General features: G+C 51.4%; 8 protein-coding genes across 8 annotated transcripts; 6 read left to right on the forward strand and 2 right to left on the reverse strand.

Annotated features, from left to right (window-relative positions):
• Positions 1-36: 36 nt before the first annotated feature.
• Positions 37-1,183, forward strand: RDH1 (short-chain alcohol dehydrogenase; the record flags this gene model as incomplete). Its single annotated transcript, XM_083195226.1, has 4 exons — positions 37-165; positions 192-957; positions 1,009-1,086; positions 1,143-1,183. The coding sequence occupies 4 exons, from the start codon at positions 37-39 to the stop codon at positions 1,181-1,183; spliced, it is 1,014 nt and encodes a 337-aa protein (XP_083050139.1).
• Positions 1,184-1,564: 381 nt separating this feature from the next.
• On the reverse strand, positions 1,565-2,137 carry ACO1O0_005820 (acyl-CoA N-acyltransferase; the record flags this gene model as incomplete). Its single annotated transcript, XM_083195227.1, has 1 exon — positions 1,565-2,137. One exon carries the CDS (start codon positions 2,135-2,137, stop codon positions 1,565-1,567), a length of 573 nt encoding a protein of 190 aa, XP_083050140.1.
• An 852-nt stretch (positions 2,138-2,989) lies between these two features.
• Positions 2,990-4,285, forward strand: ACO1O0_005821 (3'-5' exonuclease; the record flags this gene model as incomplete). Its single annotated transcript, XM_083195228.1, has 3 exons — positions 2,990-3,152; positions 3,210-3,460; positions 3,518-4,285. 3 exons carry the CDS (start codon positions 2,990-2,992, stop codon positions 4,283-4,285), a joined length of 1,182 nt encoding a protein of 393 aa, XP_083050141.1.
• Positions 4,286-5,360: 1,075 nt separating this feature from the next.
• Positions 5,361-5,750, reverse strand: ACO1O0_005822 (uncharacterized protein; the record flags this gene model as incomplete). Its single annotated transcript, XM_083195229.1, has 1 exon — positions 5,361-5,750. One exon carries the CDS (start codon positions 5,748-5,750, stop codon positions 5,361-5,363), a length of 390 nt encoding a protein of 129 aa, XP_083050142.1.
• A 2,633-nt stretch (positions 5,751-8,383) lies between these two features.
• QOR1 (MDR family NADP-dependent oxidoreductase) lies at positions 8,384-9,439 on the forward strand (the record flags this gene model as incomplete). Its single annotated transcript, XM_083195230.1, has 2 exons — positions 8,384-8,586; positions 8,623-9,439. The coding sequence occupies 2 exons, from the start codon at positions 8,384-8,386 to the stop codon at positions 9,437-9,439; spliced, it is 1,020 nt and encodes a 339-aa protein (XP_083050143.1).
• Positions 9,440-12,248: 2,809 nt separating this feature from the next.
• ACO1O0_005824 (O-methyltransferase-domain-containing protein) lies at positions 12,249-13,133 on the forward strand (the record flags this gene model as incomplete). The annotated part of the gene is made up of 2 exons (XM_083195231.1): positions 12,249-12,292; positions 12,371-13,133. 2 exons carry the CDS (start codon positions 12,249-12,251, stop codon positions 13,131-13,133), a joined length of 807 nt encoding a protein of 268 aa, XP_083050144.1.
• A 727-nt stretch (positions 13,134-13,860) lies between these two features.
• ACO1O0_005825 (cytochrome P450) lies at positions 13,861-15,387 on the forward strand (the record flags this gene model as incomplete). The annotated part of the gene is made up of 4 exons (XM_083195232.1): positions 13,861-13,867; positions 13,981-14,153; positions 14,213-15,211; positions 15,268-15,387. 4 exons carry the CDS (start codon positions 13,861-13,863, stop codon positions 15,385-15,387), a joined length of 1,299 nt encoding a protein of 432 aa, XP_083050145.1.
• A 715-nt stretch (positions 15,388-16,102) lies between these two features.
• On the forward strand, positions 16,103-17,309 carry ACO1O0_005826 (class I SAM-dependent methyltransferase; the record flags this gene model as incomplete). Its single annotated transcript, XM_083195233.1, has 2 exons — positions 16,103-16,242; positions 16,454-17,309. The coding sequence occupies 2 exons, from the start codon at positions 16,103-16,105 to the stop codon at positions 17,307-17,309; spliced, it is 996 nt and encodes a 331-aa protein (XP_083050146.1).
• Between the last annotated feature and the right edge of the window lie 877 nt (positions 17,310-18,186).

The following is an 18,186-nucleotide window of genomic DNA, read 5'->3' on the forward strand; positions in this document are numbered from 1 at the left end:
GTGATTACTCTCGGACCCCGCATTAAGAAGATAGCAATGTCGTACCGATACGTCCTCGACCTACTCTCGCAATTCTATCCCCCACCCCCCTCTTTCACCGAGCATCATCTTCCAGACCTCTATGATAGGGCAAGTGCCGTCCCATACGTTATGGCTACGGCAAGGGTCCACCGGGGTTAACTAAAGACTAGGTCTTTGTAATCACGGGCGCCAACACCGGCATTGGCAAAGAGCTCGCCCGAATACTCTACTCGAGGAATGCCCGAGTTTATGTCGGCTCTCGCTCCGAGGCAAAGGCTGCAAAGACCATCGCAGAAATCAAACAGACCTGGCCCGGATCACGGGGGGAGCTAATCTCCCTCAGGTTGGACCTGTCCGATCTAAGTACCATCGCAGACTCAGCACGACAGTTCACAAATAGAGAGAGCAAACTGCACGTTCTTTTCAACAATGCGGGTGTCATGAACCCACCAGGAGGATCCAAGACAGCACAGGGCTACGAGCTCCAACTAGGAGTCAATAACATTGGGACATTCCTCTTCACAAAGTTGCTTGCTCCAACCCTCATCTCCACAGCCAAGTCGGATGGACCAGGCTCAGTACGGGTTGTCTGGGTATCTTCATCGGCTGCTGAGGCCCCCTATGTGCCCCCTGGTGGCGTTGACATGTGCGACTTACACAATCGCAGCAAACTGAGCAACTGGGCCTGTTACTCACTCAGCAAAGCCGGAACCATCCTCCATGCCCTGGAGTTCGCCCAGTTACACAAGGAATATGGCATCATAAGTGTCCCGCTTAACCCAGGCAACGTCAATACGGAGCTCTGGCGTACCCAGGGGCGTGTAGCCATCATTGTTCTCCGTGTCTTATTTCTACACAGACCGAAATATGGCGCGTATTCTGAGCTCTTCGCCGGGCTCTCCCCCGAGGTAACCATGGACAAGTCAGGAGAATGGGGTAAGTTGAATCACCGCCGGATTGTGTGAAGGATTGCTGACTGTATTATAGTTGGTCCATGGGGACGTTTCCTAAAGCTCCGAAAAGACTTGACTCTGGCTGCCAAGCCCAAGGATCAAGGAGGGTATGGTACGTCTAAATTATTTTGGCAATGGTGTGAGGAACAAGTCAGTCCTTATTTATAGGGGACAAACGATGCATCGGCTCTGATGGGGCAGAGGACTGAAGGTTCTTGACTTGGTTGAAACAGAGCTGTGCGTGGCCACCAAGGTGCCAACAAGGACCGTACAAGTAAGAACGTCACTTTCGAGTCCGTCATCGGTCATCGAGTACTCGTATTATCTGCCTCTTGTCACGCAGCCTGGCGCTTTCATCAGCGGCGACTCGCCAGGCATGTTCTCCTACATCGCTTCACTGCCTGCCGGAGCAAAGGGACGGCGCTTATTTGGGTGAGATGGAGAAGACGCTGCCAGTGTTCTGAGACTCACACCACCCGTGCGGCGAATTTTCTTTTGTGGCGGCACACAGTGTAAGGTATGTCAGTATGGATAGAAGAGGCGGGAATCGATCTCATCGCGTGGAATGGGCGGTGAGTCCGGTGTCTCTTTTACACCAATGCCTTCTCAAATATCCTGTATTCTGTAGGACCCGCGAGGAGCGGTGCCAATGAAGGGTAATCTTTCTCAAACTGGCCCAAGCTGACGATCTTGTAGCCCATCCTCAGGTACCAGGCCTGCATTCTCTGCTTGAAGGCATGGTTGAAGGTGGTGGGGACGAGTAGCTCGAGTTGCATGATGGCGCAACCCAGGTTTCGACAATACTGCTCAGCAAACGAAACCAATTGCCGACCGAAGCCGCCTCCACGATGGGCAGAATCGAGAGCTAGCATCCCAAACGCACCACGGGTCGGTGATAGCATTCTGACGACGATGCAACCAACTGGATGGCCTCGCTGACCCAAGTGCGCAACGGCAAGTTTGCCGCCACGTATGAGGTCGGCCACCTCGGCGGGAGTGGTGCGCTTATACCCCGGAAGGAAGATGCCCTCCTCAGCCTTGGAGTAGACAGCGTTGACAATTTTAACAAGGGTATTGACAAACTTGGAGTCATCAGCTGCTGACTTGTCGGGGAAGTTGACAGTTATCGCCTCGGGCGGCGTTGCTGAGTTTGGGTCTCCCATAATGTGGCCCCTCTCCGCCCCGCCTTGAAGATTGGGAGATTCTAGATTCTACTCGACAAGACGGCTGCGACGTGCACTGGAAACATGTGGTGAGAACGGGAGCCTGTATGGAATTGAAATTGAGGCTCACCACTGGTTGTTCCTTTTTCTTTTAGGTATACCTGGATGTCGCCTATTGGCCCATGGATTTCCAGTAGCCGGGCACGAAACAAAAGACGCAACGATGATGCGGCGGTGCACCAAATTTGTGAGACACCGGCAAGTCTGCTGGCGGCAAGCAATCGATGGACGGCACTATGGCCTTCCTACCGGTAATTAATACTTAAGCGGCTTCCGAGAGTCGCGAGGCACAACCTTCAGGAAGTTCAGGTAGCGAGGTTCAAGTTTGCTCCAGCGCACAAAGGTGGTGGACAAGGCAAGTGGTCACCAGCGGTCATCCAATGGTTGGCAGGTGCATGTGGATTCCCTTCCTCGCAGGCTCCCATTACCTGGGGCCGTGCCTGCCGTCTGTGACAGTTGGCGACCCAATGAAAATCGGTTACAGTTGTGCTATTCTCACCTTCTCGTCGCCCTCAATTTGGTGCTCATCACAATCAAAACATCGTGGCGCAAACATTGCAGCGATTTGAATCTATCTCTTCCTTTCACGACGCTCGCCCAGCCGTGCCAGTCCCGTCCACTGACCCTGCTAGTGAGCCACACGATCACAACCTTGCAGGCTGTGTGTCTCTCTCCCTCGACGACCGTCGCGCACCTGGGGACCCTTTGCGACCTCAGGTTGACTCATAACGGCGCCAACGGCGGATGACAGGCCTCTGTAGAATTTCTGCCTTGCATCCAGAGGTCACGATAATGGAGCAGCTCGCTGTACCAATAGATCAAACGCCAGAGTACATCTACCACCTGCGTGGCGTAGTTCATCCCCGTCCGGAGCTGCGGCAGAAAGGTTACATCTTTGATCAACTCACCCCATCCGAGCTGGAGAGAAAGAAGCGATGCGAAAAGTGCTCCCGTGGTAAGGGCCATCATCTCCTGCTCTGGATATGCAGAGTGAGACACTGACGAGCTCAAGTCCTCGCACCCAAGGACCGCAGAAAGCCTAACACTGGCGAGCCAGCTGCAACAGTTTTGGCCACCACCTCCAATATCACTCCAGTTCTTCAAAGTATCACCACTACCGGCACCATCCCTGAAACAGGAAATGAGGATCGTTCCCCTTCTTTGAAACCGGATGTTGCGTCAAGTGACGCGGATGAACCGTCCAAGTCACAAAATGCATCCGCCAATCGCTGCAAATACCATCCAGGCCAAGTCTCCTTCAAGGTCAGTCTAACCACCCTTTGCCGCTACATTCCAACTTGTCTAAACTTCCCATCGTAGAAATGGACCTGTTGCAACGGGCATGTCATGGCACCGCCTTGCCGCTCAGTGAAGGAGCACACTCCGCGACAATACCCTAATGGTGAGCTCGAGGCCAACTGGCGCTTCTTCAGGACACCACCCGCGGGTGTATACACTCAAAAACCGGCTGTTGCTGTTGCTATTGACTGCGAGATGGGTGTTGCCGAATCCGGCGAGTCCGAGTTGATCCGCGTTTCCGTTGTCGATTACTTCACAGGCATTGTCCTGCTCGACAGCCTCGTCTGGCCCGACGCCAAGATGGCACACTACAACACTCGATTCTCCGGAATCACTCGTCAGGTCATTCAGGATGCCCGTCGACGACGTACTTGCATTTTCGGCAGAAAGAATGCTCGCAAGGCAGTATGGCGATACGTCGGTCCTGAGACCATTGTCGTAGGCCATGCGACAAACTCCGACCTGACTGCTTTGCGATGGACTCACCCCGTTGTCATTGACACGCTGTTGGTCGAAGACGCCATCTTACGCAAGGAGAGGCCAAAACTGGAGGATGAAAAGCGAGAAGACGGGCAAGACGGAGACGAAAGAGGCACCAGCGGCAAGCAAATGGGGAGCACAATCTCTCCAGAGAGCCGTGGCGTGGGACTGTCCTTGAAGGCCCTTACCCGTGATCGCCTCAAGCGCGAGATTCAGATTCATGGCCGCGGCCACGATAGTATAGAAGATGCTCTCGCAACCCGCGACCTCTTACATTGGCATCTGATTAATAGAGTTATGGAGAGGTGATTCTTGCACCCGATTTCTTTTTTTTATAGCAACGAGCCAAGGGAAAAGTTTGAGCTAGAGAAGCCTTTTGCAATTAAATCAGAACTTTCGAAAATTTCTATGCTGTCAAAACGTGTATAAATCCTACTTATCTTAGCTAAGCAATCAACGAGCCACTCGATCTAGTCATATAAACCTACTTACAGTCGGCTAGTCTAGCTTAAACCCCGATAAAGAACTCTGCATAAGAGCCATAGCTTTCGCCTACAAATATAGATGCCTGATTCTCAGGTGGAATTGCTCCCATATTGACTTGAGACTCTATCTTGATCAGTCTTGAAATAGATACAGGAGGTTCCCGATAATAATATTACGTAGAATACCACTTTTCGGGGGAATACATCAATAATATTAGCACCGGGCCCTTATATTCCCATCTGATTGGTTATCTCGCACTGTCAGGTATTTCGGATTTTAGTCTTATAAGCTGAGGTATCTTGCTAATTTGAATGTTGTGATATTAAAGCCTGACTTACACAGTCAATAAAGATTTTGGCGCGAGTCAAAGTGGGTCGGCCATCACTGTCTTGCGTTGTAGAGCTAGATTGAAGGGCAACTGGCATCATCTGGGTTGCATGGCTCTAATTAGACCCGTGCTCTCGATGGGCTGCTGATGCCGCAACAACTTTGAGTGTGGCGAGACTGCAGCGTTGTGTTAGCTAGAGAGGGGGATATGAAAGTGGCTAAATCCGGAGTAGAAAGCTTCATGATGATTGTTTAGCCGCATTGGCGGGCTCACGTGGTATCAATGAGAGCACTAGACTCCCCGGGATATCGGGGACATATTCATACGTGTCACGAGTTTTTACTATTTAAATGGGTCAGTTCCATTTTGCGGTCATGAAGTCAGACTGTACCTCGAGGTCTACGGGTGTACCTAAGTCCCAACTAGAAGAGTCCAACCGTTGGTGGAGTCCTATTCTGTAGGTGCTTTGCGACTTATTATATAGAGCGGGCTGATTTGAGAGTCCGGACAATGGGATCATTAATGTTCTTTTAACAATAATATATCTAATAGGTTTCAGAAGCCAAATTTCTAGTCCCGACTGACCGTCCACTTTTTTTGTACCAAAATCTCATCCTTGACCCGCCGCGACTGTGTACCGGGATACGTCAGGTTCTCCTCTGAACCGGACTCGTCCCCAACTGCCGTCGAAACATTGTTCTGATGAGAACCCTTGCTAGGCGGGTAGTACTTATCCATCTCCCATGCGGTGGGGTCCCCGGATTGCGAGAGCGCGCTTTTGCCCGTGGCTTCTTGGCTTGCGTAGTCTCTGAACCGTGATGGTCGGTCATCCGAGTCTTGTAGCTTTGATCCGCCGACGTATTTCCTATACAAGACGTAGAAGGGTCGCAGCATCGGGATGCTCACACAGAGGATGGCGAGATTGGGCTCGAGGATAAATAAGAAAACGGTTGTAGGCATGGTCCCTGTGATATTGGCGTTCATATCGACGGTAGATATGTGGACGAGTCGGAAGACGGCGCACACCATGCATCTAGAAGGGGTCAGTCGCGGTGGTGCCATCATTCGTTCTTTCAGACTTACGCTATTCCCAACCCAAAACTGGCCGTAATTCCGACCTTGTCAGTCTTGCGCATATTCAAGTTCCAGATGCTATACATCGGAAGGATCATGATGATCAAATCGCCAATGGCGTTGGTGGCGATGAGCGATTGAATCAATGGTATGTATGCACCGCATGTTCCCTGGCCAGTCCACTGGGCTGAGACGGGATTGCAGAGAAAGATGGACGCTCCCACGTAGGACAACATCCACATGGCCACAAAGGCCAGGGTAACTTTGGCAAGACGTTGTACGGTAGTTGTAACGAAGACTCTGAGGAAGAAGCAAAGCATGCTCGCTTTTACCGCCGCCAGTAGAACGATATAGACGAGTGTCATGCCGAAGGTCAACTGAAGAATGAACGGGATGTTGGGTACCACTTCCAGAGGTCAGCATTTTCCATCTGCATTCTTTCCATGGAGCTTGACCTACATTCTGGGTGCTGTGCTAAGGGGTAGCCGTTTCCAATGGGGGCGACTGGAGCTATTAGCTTCTCTCTCGTCTGTTATGATGAAAAGCGCGCAAGGGCGACTCACAGAAGCCCTGGCAGATGAGCATTGCTACTCCGAGGGGCTAAGATTGGTCCATCTGTCAGATGTCATGAAGCGAAACTTCGATAGGCCCAACTCACTGTTGCGAATACAATCAGCCCATCGTCCCAGCCTAGTCCCGGCCCCATGAGCCGTCCCGCGACTCTGAGCGAGACCACAACCAACACTAGGAAGACGATAACACAGTTGATGATGATCTGTGTGCGCACAAAGCCGAGAATCGGCAGAAACACTTCAGCCTTGGGCATGGCCGCTTTGGTCCGGGAAGCGGAGCTGGTAACTGTCGGTGATGAAAAGTTGAAGGGAAGCAGCAGGTCAAATGCCGACCTTGGGTCTTGTGGCGTGCGCTTCGGTACCCACCTATTATATATGCGTTTACTCTACCGGTGCCCCGGGTCAGGCCCCCGGCTTCAAGATGTCTGGTTTCGAGTCTTCGCCCATGTCAGACAGTAGTACGTCTCCACTCCGCCTCCCCATTCTCTTCAGTCCCTCGGGCAATGGGCCAGTGGCAGCCAAGAAAAGCAGGGGCTGTGGGGAGATGACTTATGATCATGGTATTCTACTATTACTGTACCAAGTTTTCCATGGAGTGGCGGCATTGGTGGGTAGTATGGAGGCATAATGGGCATGGGTTCCCGGGCCATCAATTCGGCAGCTGAGCCTGGTATGAGATGGACTACGGAGTATCCGTACAATCCATCACTGTTCTTTCCATGCAAAGGCTATCCACGGGACTGGAGCGTATGGTCCGTAGAGGCCCATGTGCTAGTTTCATACCAAGTTGGGCATGCCCTCGGTGGGGGACCCAAAATGAGACCCCGTCCTGGCCCATAATTCAGGCTGCAGTCGGACACAAGTCCATACAGATGGGATCATTTTGCGCCACAGTCATGCGTAAATTTAGTGACATCCCAGGGAGGTACGTAGACACGGATACTCGTAGAGGCAGGCATGGGATCAAATCAACCCAAATCAACAGCAACAACTACAACAACAACAATAACAATGTTTGGTTTTGGGGGGGGGGTTTTTTTTTTTACAGACAGCTGCTGTGTTTTGGTCCCTCGGCACTGTAGTCTCCCCTTTTTTTTGCACTTGGGTTATAGCGAATGGTCAAGAATACGCTGTTATTATGTGCCTTTGCGCTAATACCTGCTGCTTACAGGTCAAATCTTAGACGCTGCCTGAGCATGCCCCCATCATATATCACAATGCTCCCTCGCTGCCATGCATGCAAGCGGCAAGCCACCGTCCACTTCTGTCTTCCTGTCATCCATTTTCTTCGCCCCTGGCCCTTGCTGTGCACGTGTACTTATTGGCACCAAGGTCTCCGGCATTGGGTTCGGCGAACAGATTCCTGAAATAGGAGTCGAATTTCGAAAGGTCAATCTCGCGCCAAGCCAATATTCCCGACAGATTGGCTTGGCTGTTTTGAGGCAGCAGGCTCAGAGCGGACATTGAACTGGTCCTGGTCACTTATTAGTTACGTTACTACGAGTGCACCTTGGTTCGACGGCGCACATGGATTCAATCAAATTGAATCGTAGTTTATCCCCAATCCAACGGTGCCGGTTGGTCACGATACGAAGCGACCATGGGCAGCAGCCATGCCAGCCATGCGCCACGTACGCAACATGGCGAGGCTCCGCCCGACAGTTGTCCTGTAATTTCGGCTCTCCTATCGACCCCATAATCAAGGCTTGGCATCTCGGCAATGGTCTAACAATGCACGCACCATGGCAGTTCTCCGCTCGTGAACATGAACGAGGATCCAAGGCAGCCCAGTTGGGCCTCATATATTATCTACCCCGTCCCACCACCGTATCCCAGTCCTGGTTTTGAGCGTTCTTCTAGCTTCATCGAATTTCTCTGTGGAACGGGCCATATCCAATCGGGGCCGACATCAAAATTACAGAGGCGACAATAGAAATGACATCCCCAATGCCCTCAACAACCAAGCAGTGGGTGCTGGCTAGCAAGCCCACCGCCGCACCCCTCCTGTCTGGCGACAATGCCACCTTCAAGCTCCAGGAGGCCGCCCTGCCCGCTCTCAAGGATGGGCAGATCCTCTGCAAAGTGCTCTACTTTTCCAACGACACTGGACTTCGCAACTTCATTGAGACGACCGTCGCACCCGAGCGCATGTATGTGCCCACGGTCCCCGTAGGATCTCCCATGAGGTCTGGCGTCATCGCCGAGGTCGTCGAGTCGACTTCAGACAAGTTCAAGGCCGGCGACCAGGTCGTCGATTTCCATCTCGGCACCTGGAGCGAGTACGTCGTCCTGGATGCTGCTCAGTCGCAGCCCCTGAGTGCCCTTCCCGCCAACCTGTCGGCGACTCATTTCCTCGGCGCTCTCGGAGCGTCTGGCCTGGCAGCCTACTCCGGCCTTTATTTTGCCGCCGAGACGAAGCCCGAGCACACCATCGTCATCTCGGCTGCCGCCGGTGCCACGGGCAACATGGCCATCCAGATCGCCGCGAAGCTGATCGGTGCCAAGCGCGTCATTGGAATCGCGGGGTCTGACGAGAAGTGTGCTTGGGTCAAGAACAAGCTTGGCGCACACGAGTGTCTCAACTACAAGAGCCCGACCTTTGCCGAGGATCTCAAGGCCGCCACCCCCGACGAGGTCGATGTGTACTTTGACAATGCCGGCGGCGAGATCCTCGATCTTATGCTGACACGCATGAAGAAGGGCGGCCAGATCGCCGTGTGCGGTGCCGTCAGCACGTACAACTCGGACCAACCCATGGCTCTCAAGAACTGGTTCGAGGTCATCTCTTGCAGGATCGGCATCCGGGGCTTCATCATGTTGGACTATATGGACAAGGTGCCGGCAATTCTAGGTGAGCTAATTGGCGCCATCGCAGATGGTAGGATAGTGCTGCAGGATGCCGAGACAATCGTAGAGGCTCGTATCGAAGAGCAACCGGAGGTCTGGATGCGACTGTTTAGTGGAGGCAACCAGGGCAAGCTGATCACTAAACTCCTTATTTAAGAAAACATATAATAAATCTATTGCCCAGCGCTGGCCTATGACCTAATACTGCAAGTATTTTACGATGTCCTCTACAAACGCCTTACTCTAGAGAAGATTAATTATTTGTATAATTAATGTTTATATTATATATATATATATATATATATATAATATCTAGTCCTGTAAGGTTATTCTTTCTGGAAGCGATCTACGTACGAGGCAGGAAGGTCACGCGTAACAGATTAAAAAGGTTCACGTGCCATGGTTTACGTGCCATAGGACTTATAAGAGGTATCTCTCGTATCACTCTCGTATCAGAGTCTTAGGCTCTTCAGAGATCAATACAGTCATTATATGCCCTCTAAATATGAGATAACCCTATCGCTGCTATTATACCTCGCTCCACCTCTATACTCTCCTCGCAAACCCGGTTCTGATACTTATACTAAGTTGCTTGTGCTCCCCTTACTGCTAGTGTCAAAATCCGTCATCCTGTACCACTGGAGCCTTTTCGGCTTACTCTGCGAGCTTCCGATTGTCAGTGGAAAGTTATGGGAGGCCGAGGAAGGCTTGCTGTGGGGGTTGGAAGACCCTGTAGCCCTACTCCTCGATAACCTCCACGTCCTTGGCAGACAAGAGCTGGTATAAAGGGTGTATTGATGGAAATGATAGCAACAAGGGCCTCACGGAAGACTTAGATAGACGACTGGGCTACGCCAGGCCGTTGTCGATGGAGAGTATGAATCTTGCTATTGCCACAGCCATAACAGAGGCTCCTAATGACAGGAGGAATGCTATGCCCACCTTCCGCCATAGTACCATTTGAACATCCATTAGGATATACATAGGAACGACGATAAGCATAAGGTCGACAAGGAAGTTCGTAGCGGCGATGACAATATTCTGGGTGACGCCAGCTGAGCACTCGAAGCCCGGGTCTTGGAGGATTTGCCAATTCCTTCCGATAGGAAGATCGTGAAGAACGGTGGTTAGGCCACCGGCTAGAAAACATCCGACCAAGACACTGGCAACAATCTAGACATAACGGTAAATATTCGTTTGGCGTCTGCTTTCAGATCAGTCTTAAAACACTCTGGGATCAAAGGGATCAAAGGGGGAAAACAACCCACGCTAGCCGTAGGAAAAAGGCTACTAAAACGGTCTTTGCGCTCTAGATAAAGGCGACGAGGATAAAGAAAGATGCGTACATGCCCTTGGCACCATTCTGAAGCTGCATGGCTATCTCTGGCGTCAAAGCATTGCGCTGCTCCTGTGTGAAGCCGAGAGGAGCGCCCATAACGGCGATATTTGACCATAGCAAACAAAGCGGTATGCCAATTGAAGACCGAAACAGTGTACCAGTCATCCCAGCGCCAGCCGCGGCCAGGAGTGGCTGCTGTCAAGTACCGAACTAGCCAGCGGAGGACGAGAATTAAGGGAGCCAGCGGTGTATTCGACACGGCTTTCAATGATAGCTAGGGACATCATAATTTCAAGTACCCGCGACCCTAGTACAATTGTGGTATTAGCGAGAGTTGATCCTTATTAGTCGTTGACTTATTCGGATGCTTTCTGATATAATATATATATATATATGCTGGGGAGACTCACCTACTGTTCGGGGATTTCCAAAACCATCGAGCATAACAGTCGACTGCCTAGAGTCCACGCGGAATCTTATAAACTGTTAGTGCTTAACGAGGCACAATGCACTCCGTGATGCATCACCTGTCTGCGTCGGAGACGTCTCATCACGGTAGCTGACAAGGATTTGACAGGCGTGGTCTGACGACCGATTGCTGGTGGGTCACCGGCTTGCTCAGTATTCTTACGCGGTGGGCCTGGTTCCCTTCATAGAAACATCTTCCTTGCGAATAAAGTACTCCCAACTAATTTATATTCTAGAGAACTTAAACTATACTATTTAATGAGAACTGCTAATACCTCCATTTATATTCAAGAAAGAAAAAAAGTCTCAAGATGATCGCGGGACCTTGACTGATGTAACGGCGTTTGAGCCTTTGAGGTAACCTGTTCGGCGACGAGACAGGGTACTTTCCATGGACCCCAGTCTTTAGACCCAATGGGATCTCGAGCCGTTAGGAATTTATGTAAACCAAGCTATCCCCGCGTGCCATTTATTAATTCCCCGACACTCGGTAATAGTACCTACTTCGTTTCCGTACTCCTCATACAACGGCAGGAGCCCAGACTTCCATAACCCCGCCAGATTAATTTTTACAAATTCCATCAGTTTGCGCAGTACTTAGAGATAAGTCCCATAGGCAGTGAGCACGCAGCCCTGGGCCTCCTGTCTAGTTTATGATCACTTACCCATCCGCTGTTTGCCACTTATCTATCCCACCTCTATCCACCGACTCATACTTTGACGAATCAGCAGGGTCGGAGTTAACGACAGCAAGGTACCAGACCCGACACGATGGCGCCGGAAATCGTTTCCTTCCTCGACGCAATTCAGCCGAGCCAATTCACGACACCGGCTGACCGCTTTGCTGCCAAAGAAGCAGCTCGTCGCCTTATCGCCCGCCTTGAGACACCGTTTGAGCAAGGTTGGGCCATCGCATTTGAGAGCCCTGGCCTTGTTGCCGGGCTTCAGCTGCTTCAAGACCTTGGTATCTGGAAGAAATGGACCGACGCCGATAGAGAAACTCCAGGCGTGGCACGGACGCTTGAAGTGCTTCTAAGCTGGGCTGATACAACCTGCGAACCGAACTTGCTGCGTCGCTTTCTCAGGCACATTGCAGCACTTTACTTCATCCATGAGGTGGGCGTTGATACGTGGCAGCCCACGCCCGCGTCCTTGGCCATGGGTGCCAAAGAGACCCATGCTGGCGAAGTAATCAAAGCTGGGTATGTGCAAGGCTAGCAATTGGCCAGACTGGGACGACAGGACTCAAAGCGACTGGTAGTGACTGACTTCCAATGCAGTTTGGATCATTCCATTCCCTGCGGCCGGAACCTCGCGGGCTTCCTAGCTAAGTATGGCTACAAAGAGCCACTTGATATCCCCTTCTTGGATAACTATCGCGATGTCTTCGGGCGGGACTTCTTTAGCCACGTCAAAGATAATCCTGAAGCGGGAGACTCGTTCCAGGGTGTTATGACAGCGCTGACTCAATATAAAATGGTCTGGACGGACGTCTACGATACTCAACCCCTGGTGGCAGGGGCTGACTTGACTAAGCCCCTTTTTGTCGACGTTGGAGGAGCGCAAGGTCTCGATGCCCAGCGTTTGCTGGACCGCTATCCCAACCTCCCTGCCAACGTCCTCGTTGTCCAAGATCTGCCTGAAGTGGTCACCACTCATAGCAAAGAGAAGCTAGACAGCCGAATTCGCAAGATGGCCCACGACTTTTTCCAGCCGCAGCCCATCACTGGGGCACGCGCCTACTTCTTCCACGCTGTGCTGCACGACTGGCCCAATACTGACGTGGCGCGCATGTGTGCCGAGGTGAAGAAGGTTATGATGCCGGGTTACTCGAAGCTGCTGATATATGAAGTTATGCTGCCTGCCCAAGGCGCTACGCACTTGATGACAACTCTGGATCTAGCCTTGATGAGCTGCACTAGCGGACTGGAAAGGACGGAGGAGGCGTGGAGAGTGCTTCTAAAACAAGGGGGGTTTAAAGTCACAAGTATCTCTAGGCATCCGATGGCTGTAGAGAGTATTATTGAAGCTGAGATTAATTAAGAGAAATGTATATTAAACCTTATTATTAGCTATAATTTACTACGAGAGGAAGTACGAATAATTTGCTATAAGGAGCCGCGATATGTGATGCTTGGGTTTTCTAGGTATATACCGCCTGCCGCTGAGTATAAGGCCCTGGTTACCACAGCCCACCAGTGAGGCCTTTAACTACGATATAGCTGCGAGGATTATTTTCAGCAGATGGTGTAGTCAATGCGGTATATTGGTAAGGTCGCCATTTATGGACAGGTGGTGGCGATGCAACGAAGCCTAATGTTTCATGGACCCCTCTTCCTAGAGTAGCATAATGTCATGCACTGCTACGTACATTCCTGGCTGTTTTGTAATGTCTCGATTAAAGTATGTCTGGGCGTACTTTGTGGGAGCGATCGCCGATCAGAGGAGATGCGCGCATGAAGTGTGCACCGGCAGAAAAAGAAAATACAAAGGACGTGCCGTAGCAGACCAAACTTTAAAAACTCCAAAGATGAGATTATTTCCCCGCTCTCTTGTTTTATTATCAACCCCTCCTTTACTCAAGTCGAGGCCGTCATGGAGATCCTGAGTTATATCCCCCGATATGCCTGGTTTATCCTTAGTGCCCTGCTCTGCCTATTTTTTATTGATAGAATTATCGTCTCCTCGAGGACCATCAAATTTAAAGGCCCCTGGCTGACCAATTGGTCGCATTTTCCGCATAGCAAGGCTCTTCTAGGACCCAGCTGCCATGACTGGTACACGGAGATTAGCACGAAGTATGGTATGTAGGCCCATTCAACTCACTTCGTTTACGGACGCGTAAAATCCAACTGTCTGGAACTAGGGCCAATTGCACGTATAGCTCCAGGATTGCTCATTACGTCGTCTGCCGAGCTTTGGGCCCATATGAACAAGCATCCTGGCTATAAACGCTCCGACTGGTACTACCGCTCCTTTCGGTTTGAACATCAGCGGGATCATGTCGTCAGCCAGACTGATAATGACAAACATGACCAACGGAGGAAGCAGATGGCTCCTGGGGTAACTGAGCGTTGGGCCTTAATCCCGCGGGGAACGACCTGCTGATGTACATGCAACAGTACTCCGGAAAAGAGAACCTGGAGCTCGAGCCGGCTATCGACGAGCGTCTTGCCGAGTTACTAGATCTCATCCGGGCCAAATATGTCTCGTCGCATAGCTACACTGTGCCCATGGACCTGGCTAAGAAGGTACAGTACTTTACCATTGATGTCATTAGCTCTGTCGGTCTGGGAAAGCCGTTTGGAATGCTTCGCACCGACTCGGACGTGGACGAATACCTCAAATCGACCGAGGAGGGGCTGGTCATAGCCAAAGTGGCCACGGCCATAGGGATCGGTTGGTTGTCGCAGGCACCTGTGGTCGGGCCCTTCATCGCGCCCTCGCCCAAGGACAAGAAGGGCTTGGGGAGGATGATGGCTGCATGCTTCCGCTGTGTGGACGAGCGCATGACCCGGGATACGGATCAACGGTCTGATATGCTGGCATCCTTCGTTCGGCACGGTGTAACCGGGGACGACCTGAAGACGGAGGCGCTGGAGCAAATTGTTGCCGGCTCCGATACGACGGCCAGCGCACTTCGGGGACTTCTGCTTCATACTATGACCAACGCGCGTGTCTACAACAAGTTACAGCGAGAGATTGACGATGCCGTGCGTGAAGGCAAAGCTCCCCGCGCTGGCGAGGGCCTCATCTCGGCGGCCCAGGCCAGGCAGCTGCCGTACCTGCAGGCTGTTATCCGTGAGTCGATGCGAGTGCGGCCACCCGTGACGAACATCTTCCCACGCGATGTGCCGCCTGCCGGTGACACGGTCTCGGTAGATGGGGAGACTGTGTTCCTGCCGCCTGGTGTTTGCATTGGCTATTCGGCCAACGCGATCCAACAGAGTGAGACATATGGCAAGGATGCCAAGGCCTTCCGGCCCGAGAGGTGGCTCGAGGCTGAGGGGGAGAAGCTGGCGGCCATGGTACGGACAAATAACCTCATCTTCGGGTATGGACGGTTCATGTGCCTGGGAAAGACCGTAGCCGAGATCGAGATAGGAAAAACACTGTTTGAGGTAAGCCGTCCCCCACTATCAGACTCTTCAGGAGTCAAGGGCTTACATGTTGGCAGCTCCTGCGAAACTTTGATCTTGCGCTGATGAATCCTGCACGGCCGTGGGAGGAGCAGAATGTTCTCGGACTGTTCTTCATCTCGGACATGTGGGTGCAGGTGACGGAGCGGGGGCAGTGAGTCGTGCCCAGAGAGTGACTGCTCAAGTTTTTGCTTGTCTCGGAGAACTCGTGTCATATTCGTATGAGGTAAGGTTACGAGCAGCTTGTGCCACTGTGGTGGGTGGTGGCCGGGCGTTGGTTGGTGTCGGTGGTTGGTAATAACTTGGTGCTAGTGGTCATCGTACGAGCACCTTGGTCGGCAAAGCGGTGGGTGGTTATTCAAGTAGTCGTAGTATTCCCTGTATTTGCTTTTTCTTCAGGCCCTGTCTTTTGTGTCTCAGCTCGCTTGCAAGATGCAGAACGGCTCGTTGAACTCTCACGGTATTGGACGAGGTTTCAACTGAAAGACACCAAAGCTCCTGATTCGGCGCAATTGCCTTGTAAGTGGTTACCCTGGTCTAGATCGCGTACTCAGCCGTGCCCACTGCTGCCGTCCAAGGTCATTTTCTCGCCCGCTAAGAAGGCTTCTGGGAAGTAATCATGCCGGAAGGGCTCCATGCCGAATGCCATTTCTATCGATGTGACGTGCCACGCCGCCACGCTGGCGCGCGGATCGACTTTGCCATTAAGACCGAACCCCGTGTGCCTCGCCTCTCATCATCTTCCTTGCCCTTTCATGCCCTTATAATTGGTAATATTAACCTCAGAAGATCTTGTTTATTGACTGTACTAGCACGCGACGCTTCATCTGCGGGATAGTGGCAGGCGAGTGAGCCATTCATCGGAGAGTCGCAATGTCCTCTGGGCGCAATAGTCCGAAATCCGTATCATCCCACTCCTCACAGTCCCAGAAAGACGCACAACAGCAACAGCAGGAGCAACGGCGCCACTCGTCCTCGCCCGAGCAGGAAGCAGATGCTGACGCGCCAATCCCGTTTGTACTGCGTGACCTAGCACTAGGATCTACCCATAAAGTTCCGAATGGGTACTAACATCTTGTCTATAGAATGAAGAGGAACTCGATGAAGGAGTTTCTGACGAAGGCATATCAGACGGAGGCAGGTAATTTCCCCCAACAATAATCGGTAAATGATCTAGACTGACCAGCACAGCGTTGCATCCTCGACTGCGTCCCTCACTGACAGCATATTCGAGTACCGCCAACTCCACGGCCGAACGTACCAGAACTCCAAGACGACGGAATACTGGGGCCCGAATGACTCTCGGCAAAACGATGGCTTGGACATTGCCCACCACTACATAACACGCCTCCTGGGGGACCGGCTGTATGAAGCACCTATCCAGAACCCTAGCCGGATCCTTGATGTCGGTACCGGCACCGGCATCTGGGCCATCGATATGGCAGACGATTTTCCCGCCGCGGAGGTAATCGGTTTTGACATCAGCCCCATCCAGCCGGCCTGGGTGCCTCCCAACTGCCAGTTTCACATCGATGATGCCCAGATCGAGTGGACCTGGGCTCCCGGGAGTTTCGACTTTGTACATATCCGCATGCTCTACGGCTGCATAGATGATTGGACTGCTCTATACCGGGAGGCGTACAGGTCACTGGCGCCAGGTGGCTACCTCGAGAACTTCGAGCTCAACATCAACCTGCAAAGCGATCTGCCCGAGGTCCGTGACGACCCAGACCATATCTTCAAACAGTGGGCCGACGTCTTTTTTGAGGCCTTCGATCGCCTGGGCAAGACAGCCAGGATTGGCCTGGACGGGCGCATGCGGGCGTTCATGGAGGAGGCCGGCTTCGAACATATTGTCGAGAGGAACTTTCATCTGCCGTGCGGTGGGTGGAGCAGCGACCCCAGGCTTAAGGAAGTTGGACAATATAACTTGGCCTTCATGGATGAGAGCCTGGAAGGGTTTGCCCTGTTTCTTCTCAAAGAGGTCATGGGCTGGGAGTATATCGAGATTCAGCTGTTTGTTGCTAGGATGAGGAAAGCCTGCCGCGATTCAAAGATCCGCCCATACACTATCGTGTAAGTATTGCGTTTCGTTATAAGTGCTTCATCTATTTTCTAGCTAATGGAAATAATAGGCCTAACGTTTATGCAAGGAAACCGGCCTAAGTCAAACGATAAATGGCATGACTTATATAAATTATTTTGAAAGAGTAAATCTGTAACCTATATATAAGCACTATTAAATAATAAGACTTGCTCTAATATTATAAAATGTTTATCTTCTTATATAATAAATGAAAGCAGGCTATTTAAGATGGTGATATGCTAATGCTAATATCGGTATGCTAGGGAATTATCTTAGTTAGAGTGATAGAAGATAGCTCCTATTACGACGTGCAGATTTGAAAGCTAGATAAAATGGTTGGTTCCTTATGAATAAAGCTATCCTATTCTTTCGAGAATAGGTTGGCTTTAGGGTCTGGGTACGGTGGTTAGATCGCGTTCTGTTAATATCGTGCGCATTTTAATATGCCTATCGGGAGCAAGGTATCTATACTATATAGGCGGACTGTTAAGCCCCTCCGTATTCTACTCCGAATAACCCACTCCAAATGAAGAATGAGCACCCTATTCAGGTAAGTATGCATCTTCTTATATAGTGTCTTGATGCTGGGTATAGCGCAGGGATGTCTCCGTCACTATATCATATAAATAAAATGTATCATTAACAACGCTAAACCGCCCCGTCTCCTAGGCTCATAACTATGTTTTATCAGGTATTGAATATTGAGGTAGAGGCCGTCCGCTCCAGCTGGCCAACAGTGACAGCCAAAAGATAGCCGCCTAGCCTTTGGTACGTCTGAGCTTTGGCCCTTCCCCCCCGTAACTCGAATGTTAAAAAGCTCGTCCGCCCTCCCATTATCTCAACGCCGATACTAATCAACTTCAAGGCGTAT

The sequence above is a fragment of the Amphichorda felina genome (genome assembly GCF_050947745.1).
Source record: "Amphichorda felina strain 45539 chromosome Unknown scaffold_5, whole genome shotgun sequence".
Lineage (NCBI taxonomy): Eukaryota > Fungi > Ascomycota > Sordariomycetes > Hypocreales > Bionectriaceae > Amphichorda > Amphichorda felina.